We start from the raw sequence: 10,583 nt of genomic DNA on the forward strand, positions 1-10,583 counted from the left end.
TGACAGCAAAATAGCACTACTGAGAGTGTCCTTTGGTCATTCAGTTAGATATTGTTTCATTTTTAAAAAGCTGTTTATCCTCCGTAGAGACCTGCAGTTGTAAATGATATGAAAGTTCTCATGTGGCAAAAGCGACTCTTGCTCTGTTATTTAAAGCTAAAGTGCTCTCTCTAAAAACCGCTAAATGCATTTTCACTGCCTGAAAAATAAACTGTCTTCTAGAAATAACCTCTAATCAAGAAAATTTTAATACACCTAGAACAAGAAGTGATTAGCTTCGTATCAGCACTTGAATTCCAACCTTTTCAAAAGGGATGGAAGAAATGGAACCGTTCTTTCAGCAGGATCTCTGATTTGCATCTATGCTAATCGCAGATGAGTTAGATCACCTTTTTTCATGGCTCACTGACAGGGAAGAGAAAGAATGCTAACCACACTGGTCCTAGAGAGGATATATATCTGGTACTCATACTGACTGGAATCCAACGGGTACTCTCAATCATTATAACTAATAGCAACGATGATTTCTTAGGAAACCCAAATGTTCAAAGAGCTTTCTTTGCACATCACTGATTACCCTATTTTTATCTACTTTAAAATGAAAGCTCCATTCTCTTAAATTAACCAGTTAGAGAATGCTCTTTATGTAATAACGTTTAACTCCCATGTTTCTAAATATCATAGTAATGCATTAATTTAACTTCCTGCACAATGTGGCAGGGTTTGGGGGGGGGATTATTATTATTATTTTTTTTTTTAGATTTTTTTTTTTTTGGAACCACCACCACTCCACCCACAACCCACACCCACACCCAAGATTAGAGACTAAAGCAAATGACCATTCTTCACACACTCTCATAAATAAAACCAGATTCTGGGAAACACAGCGAAGGACAGACAAAACCTCAACGTTATAAGTCATTTGAAAAATTTCAGGGTACTCTGGCGGTACCTGCCTGTAATTTAAAGACTAGCTGCAAACAGAGGAGGACACCGGTACTACCCTGTTTATCCCACTAAATCTTCCTAAGAGCTTGGAGGGAATCCCCTTACATTGCTCATGCATGCAGGGAATGGCATGTGTTGCAACAACAGAGGTTGACCTGAAACAGTTAAAAAAAGCAATCAACACCGTCTCAGTCTGGTGATGCACAAACCTAGTTTGTCGACGTGCAAAATCCGTAAGAGAACTCGATGGGCAAAGCGGGCTAAGACAGTCTCAGGACAGAGACTCTTTGGAGCTCAAGTCTTTGGTGTGTTAAATGCTGCAGGTACAGGAGGCTGGTGTCACTAGTTCCCGCGTCCTCCTCCTCCGTAGAGAGAGAGGAGGGGGGCGGGGGGGGGCAGGACCCCGGGCCACCCACGCGTCTGCACCCCTCCTTCTACTCCAACCTCACCTCGCCCCCTTTCCCTCACACACACATACACACGCGCTCCCCCGTCCACCTCCGAAGCCCAGGCAGCCCCAGTGCGGTAGTTTTCTAGGGTCGCTTCACCGGTGCGTTAAATGCGTTGAATGCCGCCGCCTCCGGGGCCCACGGCTCACCTCCAGCTTGTGGTTGATCTGGGACACCGTCTGGGCTTTATGGCAGAGCTGCGCAAAGCAGGAACTCAGGCTGGTCATCTTCTGTCTCCCCTCGTAAGTGATGTCCGCCTGGTCCGGGTCGATCTCACCCAGGAGCAGATCCACATCCACGAAGGCCTTGTCGAACTCCTTCTCCAGCACCTCCAGCCACCGGAACATGGATACCCCGCCGGGGGAGACCCCCACGGCGCAGGCGGCGCCCCCGGGGCCCCCTCCGGCTCCGGCCGGGCACGGGCCGCCCGCCGACATGGCGCCGTCCAGGGCCTCCCCCGACTGCCCACCCCGCGCGAGAGGAACTGCTGGGACTGCGGGGACCCCCGCGCACGCACGCTCCGCCGCTCCCCCCTTCCCCTCGCGCGGCTAACGCCGCCAATGCAGCCCCGGAGCGGCAGCAGCAGCCAAGCGAACGCGGCGGCGACGGCGGCGGCGGTGGCGGCGGCGGCGGCACACGGAAGAACCGGACCGGCCCACCTCCCGGCCCGCCCCCGCTGCGCATGCGTAGCGAAGCCCTAGGCGGACGCATCCCGGAGGGACGACGTGGGCGGGGCTAGGATGCGACCTCGGCCTATGAAAAGCCTCTGCCGGGCACCGTCCCGTCGGCGGCCATATTGACAACTGGCAAGATCCCGCTCGATTCCCGGAGGAACGGGAAGGCATCGTGTTGGCTTCCGAGCTGCAGAGGCCGGAGGAAGAGAAGGGTGTCCACGTCGCAGAGAGGAACGGCTTCCGCCCACTTGACTTCAGAGTGGGCGGGAGCCGTTCTAAAGTCTTCCAGGACAGCTGCTGCGGGGACGTCCCGAGGCAGGGAAGGGACTGTGAGGAAGGGCGGTGTGGGCATGCGCAGTGGCCACGTCTTACCTTTCCAGGAGCGCCCGGTGGAGGGGTGAGGCGGGTGAGCAGACGAGCTCTTCTTGCAGAGCCAGGCCCGACCCTGCGGGTGCAGGGCTGCCTGCTGCTAGCTGCTCGTGCAAGGGCCGCGGCCGACCGGGTTCTGCCCAATTCCCCACCAGAGGTTTTGTGATGCAGAGCCAGGCCGACCTGTGTTCTAGTGTCCCACCTGGCCACGTGTTAGCTGGCCCCTTTCCTTGTGTCCTTTGACCTCGAAGCCTTACTTCCTAAAATCTACTTCCCGCAGTAGTAAGGTAAAAATGAATGCTTCGCTTAAGTTGCTTGGCATTTGGTATTCCTTATTATTACACCACAGGCCATGCATTTCCAAGGAAACTGTTTTTAAAATTGTTCCCACAGTGGCGTTTCATAAAAACAAAACTATGAAGATTCATGTATTGATAAATATATATATATATTTTAGATATATATTTTTGAGTTTGAGTTTTTGAGTTTGGGTTAAAAATACTGAGTTTCCAATATTTTTTATTGGAGTTCGATTTGCCAACATACAGCATATCACCCAGTGCTCATCCCATCAAGTGCCCCCCCTCAGTGCCCATCACCCAGTCACCCCGTCCCCCCACCCCCATCTCCCTTTCCACCACCCCTTGTTGGTTTCCCAGAGTTAGGAGTCTCTCATGGTTTGTCTGCCTCTCTGATATTTCCCACTCATTTTCCCTCCTTTCCCCTATAATCTCTTTCACTATTTCTTATATTCCTCCAATGAGTGAAACCATATAATGTCTGTCCTTCTCCAATTGACTTCACTCAGCGTCATACCTTCCAGGTCCATCCATGTCAAAGCAAATGGTGGGTATTTGTCGTTTCTAATGGCTGAGTAATACTCCATTGTGTACATAGACCACATCTTTTTTATCCATTCATCCGAGGCTCCATCTACAGTTTGGATATTGTGGACATTGCTGCTATAAACGTTGGGGTGCAGGTGTCCTGGCGTTTCACTGCATCTCTATCTTTGGGGTAAATACCCAGCAGTGCAATATACCCAATATCATAGGGTATATTGAATGCAGAGCCCTGTTGAGGCTTTGGGGACACACAGGTGAGATGTGAGTCTCACTCAAGCAGAGCTCGTAGGCTAGTGAGTCTAACCCCCATAGCTACAACTATTATTTGAATTTCATGGTACCCTGAGAGTGTTCACAAACTGCTCTTCACCATTAGCCCTCTTCACTGTCAACCCCCTTCCACTTCTAGAGTAGTCCAGTCTTAGAAAGGGAAGGAGAAATCAGACATTAGAGTAGGCTGGTGAGAACTGTCTCTCTTGCATTGCCTAAGGGGATATTTTACTAGCCACTTATAGACTCCTGTGATCTGGAACAGACTCTTCCAGTTGATCACCACCAAAGCCTGCATTGTGTACCCCTCACCAACACAGGGCCACTGAGGAATAAGAAATCATAGCTCTAGTTTGCTTTCTGGGTACTGCAGAGCACACTAGCAAAGGTCAATAGAAGTCCTTTGGCTTCAGCAAACTCAGCTAAGCAAAACTATGAGACCTTTCCCTTGAGCTTAAATAGGCACCTTGACATAGGTTTTAATACACAAGAAATAGTATAAAACTAAAATATGCATCTTCCCTCATTCCATTCCAGGTTAACTTTATTTTCATCTGCAATGTTTGCAAGAACATCATTATTGCAGCTACCAAGTTCTCAGCCACTTTCTCTGTACATATTATAGTTAACAATGCATTTTCAGGAATTTGAAGTAAATAATTTAAAATTAGAGGGGAACACATACATGGAATCACATTAAAACAGCTTTCAGTAGTTGAAAACATGCTATGTGTAAAGTATTATGCTATTTGCTTTAGTTCTTTGACCCTCACAAAATCATATGAGGGAGCTTATTATCACTTTTTAATAGATGATTCAGAGAGCCTGAGTATCTTGGTAAAGTCATATAGCTAAAAATCAAGTGAGGTGAGATTTCAATCTAGGTGCCTTTTTTCCTCCAAAGTCTTAGCTATTGACCCTGGAATATAGAAGGATGAGGGAAACCATTTCTTTTTATATAAGTTACCGCATGATAAATTGGCAAATCAGTCCAAAAGGTTTTGCTTTGCTTCCTTCCTTGTTTTTTCTTTCTTTCTTTCTTTCTTTCTTTCTTTCTTTCTTTCTTTCTTTCTTTCTTTCTTTCTTTCTTTCTTTCTTTTTCTTTCCTTCCTTCCTTCCTTCCTTCCTTCCTTCCTTCCTTCCTTCCTTCCTTCCTTCCTTCCCTCCCTCCCTCCCTCCTTTTTCTTTCTTTTTTGAGAGACAGGAAGGGCAGAGGGAGAGAGAGAATCCTAAGCAGGCTCCACTCCACCACAGACCTAGTGGAGCCGGATTTCAGGACCCTGAGATCATGACCCAAGACAAAATCAAGAGTTCGTGCCTAACTGACTGAACCACCTGTCCAAAAGTTTTTCTAAAAAAAAAAAAAAGATAATTTATTACCAGTTATAAGACATACAAATCTGTGAATATGTAAGGAATATTACCAAAAAAGTAATTATAATAATATATATATGATACTCATTTTCTGTTATCACTCTCTTTAGTTTATATGGGCTAGAAAATAAATTCAATTTCTTTAAAAAGAAGTATCATTCAACTTCCTACCATACTGTGTGGGTACAGCTGAAATGCATGTTAAGTGTTTATGCTTCCAGTTCTCTGATCCTCGGTGAATACCCCATTTTCAGGATTGTAGAACCCAGTGCCATTTCTGTTTGTAACCTTTACAACTTCCACAAATCACACTCCCTGTATCTCAGAATACTTTTTATCTCATGTTGTCCCTTCTCATTATCCCACTATGCAGCAGCTGCCACGTCTCTGTGTGCTTGTTATCTTGGTATTATGTGACTCTTTCAAATGTTCGTGACCCTTTATGTAGACATTATCTTTGGCCCACCTCTACCAGGGATTTGCATTTCTGCAAGTCACAACCTAATATGGAAGGGAAAAGTAGGGTTTGACATTCTAGTGCTGCCATCTGTTGTCCATATGCATTGTCTACATGTATTGCCTTTCTTCCCCCATTGACTAAATTTATTTATTTATTTATTTATTTATTTATTTATTTATTTATTTATCTATCTATCTATCTATCTATTTATTTATTTTTAATTACCTTCTCTTGACCTACTCTAGAATTTGGAATTGTATGTAATCTCAATTCCTGTGGGATTTATTTTCCTAGAGATAATAAAATGTTGATACTTCTATTTGCAATTGCATTGGCAGAAACTTCCAGTTGCTGTTTCATGAACCATGTTTATGTGATTAAAAATTTCTAATACAACTTAAATGAGACAGCTTTGTTTTAGGAACTTATCCCCCCAGAGTTTTGCCACAAGGTATTCTAAGAATAAATAGGGTGGGGACTGAGAAAACTGGGAAAAAGAGAAGGTGTTAAGGATTTCTTGGGTGAGCACTGGCACTTAAGCTGTGAAGTACTGTAGAATTCAAACACTTAGAGAGCATCTTCAGTTGCAAAGGCTCTGTAATTGAATGGCCATAGAAGATCCACTCTGGACTGGAGAAGGAGACTGCCATTTATTGAACTCTACTGTGTGCCAGACCCTGTACTAAGCTTTGCAGATTTCATTTACTCTCTAGTAACCCCACTGATAAAACAGAAAAGATAAAATATTAATGTTGGGTGCTAAAAACAGTTGTTATGATGAAAAAAACAAGCAAAATCCACTACCATTTTACTTGAACAATGTGGATAAAGTTTTGGAATATCAAGTTCATACATGTTCATACATATTATTTAAGTTATATTTATTCACATTTACTAACTATGAAATTTCAAGATAGGCATGTTGGAGAAGTAAATCCAGGCATCCCAAAGTGATTTCTGAGGTTTATTCTCCTTCTGATCATTTATTATTATATATATATATTTATAAATATATATATATTTATATTTATATATGACTGTTTGCCCTCTTCTTAAAAGTTGAGAATTTTGGTGCAGTGATTTAGGATTAGCTCAGACTCCTCTTTCAGGGAACCTTCCTTTTTTCTTCTGAAGTAGAGCTATAGAGATACCATCAACCATTTAGTTTCCTGCAAATACCTGCTACAGCACAGCATTCATCATATTTTTTTGGAGCCCCTTAGACTGTGAGCTCCTTGTAGTGATATCTGTATCTTACTTATTTTTGAATTCCAGTTCCTAAAACAGAACATAGAATATGGTAGGAATGATGTAAGTATTTGTGGAATCAGTTTAATAATTAAGATGTAGCACAGTGTACTTAGGAAAAAAAATTGTCACTTTTCAAGACATACCTTTGATGGCTGCCAGAGAGCCATAAACTATTTTTGTATTGGCTCAGGAGTTAGGAATATCTAGAAAATACATGTTTGCCTTTAAAATCCAAGAAATATTTTTTGTCAACCTAAATAAAAGATTTATTTAACAATGATCTGGTTGATTTGACTAATGCACCCAGTATAACTTAAGCTTTGAGAATTCTTTTACCTATTCCATAGTTAAAATGTATTGGCTACTACATTTTTGTGTGGTGTGCCCAAACCTAAAGACAAAACATAACAAAAAACAATTTTCAAAATCTCTATTACTATTTTTTTTGTTACATTCTCAAAGACCAACTACAACTGCCTTTCCACCTGTTATTTGATTTACATTCTTTATTTACCCTTTCCCACAGCTCCAGATTTGATTCAGCATTATCTAAAACCACCATTTATCAACAATGGTATCAGAGTTTACTAATCATTGATTCTTCCTCTTTCATCCACTGTCAAGTCACTGTTTATTTTTTAGATTGTCAGACTTTACAGATCAAACATAGACTCCCACTCATGAGCCCCTATCATTTATGTTTCTTACATATTGATTCTGCAAGCGGCCCCAAACAATTGCATTCTGAACACTGTTTAAGATAACATTAGTTATCTTTTTTTTTGCTCTTAGATTAAAAAGTATAAGAATACCCTAAATTATCTCCTTTAGAATTCTTATAGTCTTCCAAATAAACCAATCAGAAGAGCGTAGAGAAACAATTATACAAAAGCCATGTCACAAGAGTTGTTGGAAGTGGAATTCGTTTGGCCCCATTTGATTGTAACTCACTTAAAACTCCTTTGGCTCTTGTGGCCATGGTAAGCAGGGGGAGTGAGGATGAAAAGACTTGTATAGTAGATATTTGTCACTAAAAGTGGAGGACTGCCCATATTTGAGTTCCATTCCTCTGTTTAGGGAATTCCCTACCCTTTGTAACTTGAATATGGCAAACAGAGTCTTCTTCCCATAATGAACTGAAATTGTCAGAAAAGCACAGTCTCCCAGCTCTGTGACACAGCTGGAGCATGCTCTGGGGTCAGCTAACCAAAATAATCCACCTGGAATTTTTACTTTGGAGACTGTAAGATGAGGATTGGGACAATTCTTCTTGGCAGGGAGCAGAGATGGGACTGGGAGTAGCAACATCCCTTTTTTAGTAGCAGTGAGGGCCAGCAGTGATACACAATTTCTGATTAATCGGTGGAGGCCAGGGCATCCAAGTTCTTTGGTGATACTAGACTGAAGTGTGATTTTTACCTGTGATTCTGGCTATATAGGCTTACTTTTATTTTTGCCATTTCCAAATCTGGTTCTCTAGGTTTTCACAATTGTGTGTGTTACCCAATTTTCAGTCATTTATTTTTATTTTTTTAAGATTTTATTTATTTTCATGAGAGAGAGAGAGAGAGAGAGAGAGAGAGAGAGAGAGAGAGAGAGAGAATGAGTCAGAGAGACTGAGGCAAGAGGGAGAAGCAGGCTCCATGCAGGGAGCCTGACGTGGGACTCAGTCCCGGGTCTCCAGGGTCACACCCTGGGCTGAAGGCGGCGCTAAACTGCTGAGCCACCCAGGCTGCCCCTTTTTCTTTTCTTTTTTTAAAAAAGATTTTATTTATTTATTCATGAAAGATACACAGAGAAAGAGGCAGAGACACAGGCAGAGGGAGAAGCAGGATCCCTGTGGGAACTGGATGCAGGACTTGATCTGAGGATACCGGCATCATGACCTGAGCCAAAGGCAGACACTTAACCCACTGAGCCACCCAGGGACCCCATAATTTTTTATTCTTTAAAATCTCTTTTCTTTTACCTAAAAGGAGGTTTTCATAAATCAAAGCTTTCTATTTAGCTCTTGGTTGATCAGTTTTATAATAGAAATCATAAGCCAATGCTTACAGACTCACTTCAGGGAAAACTTGGGTTAGTCAGTTTATTCTCTAGAATTCAGTTTTCTGTCTATAATGGGAACTAGCCCTTTCCTTTTTATAAATCAAAGAAGGCATATTTCTACTACACTGAGACTCACATTTGTATTTATTGTGGGGTTTCTTAATGGCACTGTTGACATTTGGGACTTCATAGCTCTTTGTTGTGGGGCTATCTTCTACATTTTATGTAGAGTGTTTAGTAGCATCCTTGACCATTACTCTCTAGATGCCCTTGTTACTGCCTATCCTCTCCCCATCACAACTACCTTTTATTGTCATAAAAAATGTCTCCAGAAATTGCCAAATTGCCCCTGGTTGAGGACCCCTGGGTTATAGAAAGGAACAAGCAAAGGGAGGCAAGGAGAGGGGGGGGATACAGATAAAGAACATATGAAAGCAAGATAGGGAGGATCTTGGCTTGAGAATCAAAACAAAAGGGATAAATCTAATTTAATCCAAATTCAAATATCAAAACATATTCTTTGAGATTGCAATCTTTCTTGCCCTGAAAGATGAAACCTAGGTTCTGGGCTCTATTCTGAACAGTTGTGGGTGAGTCATTTGAGTTTCTATTCTTGAGAAAGACACCCATGTTTCTGTACTAGGTTTCTCCTTGCCCAAAGAAGCCACGTAATAATGGTCAGATACGTGTTGTTAAATCTTTTCAGAGAAAAGAACAGTATGTCCACACTTAGCCTTAGGGATCCATAAACTTGAAACCTAAAAACACAAGCCAAAGGTAGGGAATTTTAAACCCATGGCTCTTCATCAACATGTGAAAAATCCAAAAGTCTACAGATAGCATTCCAGAAGCCGAGCAGTCGTGGCAATTTTTGTGGCTGCTTCTTAGCACAACATAAATATAGAGGGACCTGTTGCCCCCAGAGCAGGTACAGCAAAACATGTGTGTCCCTCAAGCATCTAGGCTGTACCTTTGTTCTATACTTTCTCTGCAGTTTATGGTATCAATAAGACTGTGTTCTACTGGAAAAAAAATTAAAGACTTTTTAGCCCACTCTAAATAAGTAGGCGTGGTCTGCAGAACACATAGAGCTCTCATTCTCCAAAACATTTTCAAACTTTTTATGATCCAATTATTTATATTTGTAATGTTCAAATCAGGAAATACTTAGTAGTAAATCCAACACTTAGTAGTTAATCAAATTGGGACAATAATCTATTTTTAAAAGGTTTTATTTCTTTATTCAGAGAGACACACACCGAGAGAGAGAGAGAGAGAGAGAGAGAGAGAGAGAGAGAGAGAGGCAGAGACTCAGGCAGAGGGAGAAGCAGGCTCCATGCAGGGAGCCCGAAGTGGAACTCAATCCCAGGTCCCCAGGATCACACCCTGGGCCGAAGGCAGAGCTAAACCATTGAGCCACCAGGGCTGCCCGGGACAATAGTCTTGATGGACTATTAGACATTTAAATTTATATTCATGGAAAATATAAAATAGCATGAAAAATATAGTAGTAAAAAGTGCAGAATATAAAGTTGTATATGAGTATGTTTACAACCTGATAAAGTAAAACTGTTCACAGTATAAAATAGTAACAAAGATAATGCCAAAATTGCAGGCAAGGTATAGAAATGCCATGGAAGAAAAAAATATTAAACAGTGTAATGTCAGGGCTCAAAGAAAAGGATATCCTGTGGTGACCAACAGAGGATAGGAAATGGAAATCCTCTCTATGCTGTGGAACAGAAAAACTAGCTGTCAATGATGGCAGACAACAACATAGGATTTGGTAGGCATTTCCTTTTAGGTAACCATGAATTCACTCTTTTAGTGACACAGAAGGAAAAAAGTGTTCCATGAGTATTTCTCTTTGTTTTTTTCAAAGCCTAGGTGGAGG

General features: G+C 42.0%; 1 protein-coding gene across 2 annotated transcripts in view; it reads right to left on the reverse strand.

The window, feature by feature from the left end:
* GOPC (golgi associated PDZ and coiled-coil motif containing) overlaps nucleotides 1-2,037 on the reverse strand; it is a 37,086-nt gene extending 35,049 nt beyond the window's left edge. For both annotated transcript variants that reach the window (XM_055310775.1, XM_055310774.1), the window contains exon 1: nucleotides 1,547-2,037. In XM_055310775.1, coding sequence (XP_055166750.1) covers nucleotides 1,547-1,834 — 288 coding nt within the window. In that variant the 5' untranslated portion in view covers nucleotides 1,835-2,037. The remainder of the gene's footprint in view (nucleotides 1-1,546) is intronic.
* Nucleotides 2,038-10,583: the final 8,546 nt, after the last annotated feature.

The sequence above is a fragment of the Nyctereutes procyonoides genome, unplaced genomic scaffold (genome assembly GCF_905146905.1).
Source record: "Nyctereutes procyonoides isolate TBG_1078 unplaced genomic scaffold, NYPRO_anot_genome, whole genome shotgun sequence".
Classification (NCBI taxonomy): Eukaryota; Metazoa; Chordata; class Mammalia; order Carnivora; family Canidae; genus Nyctereutes; species Nyctereutes procyonoides.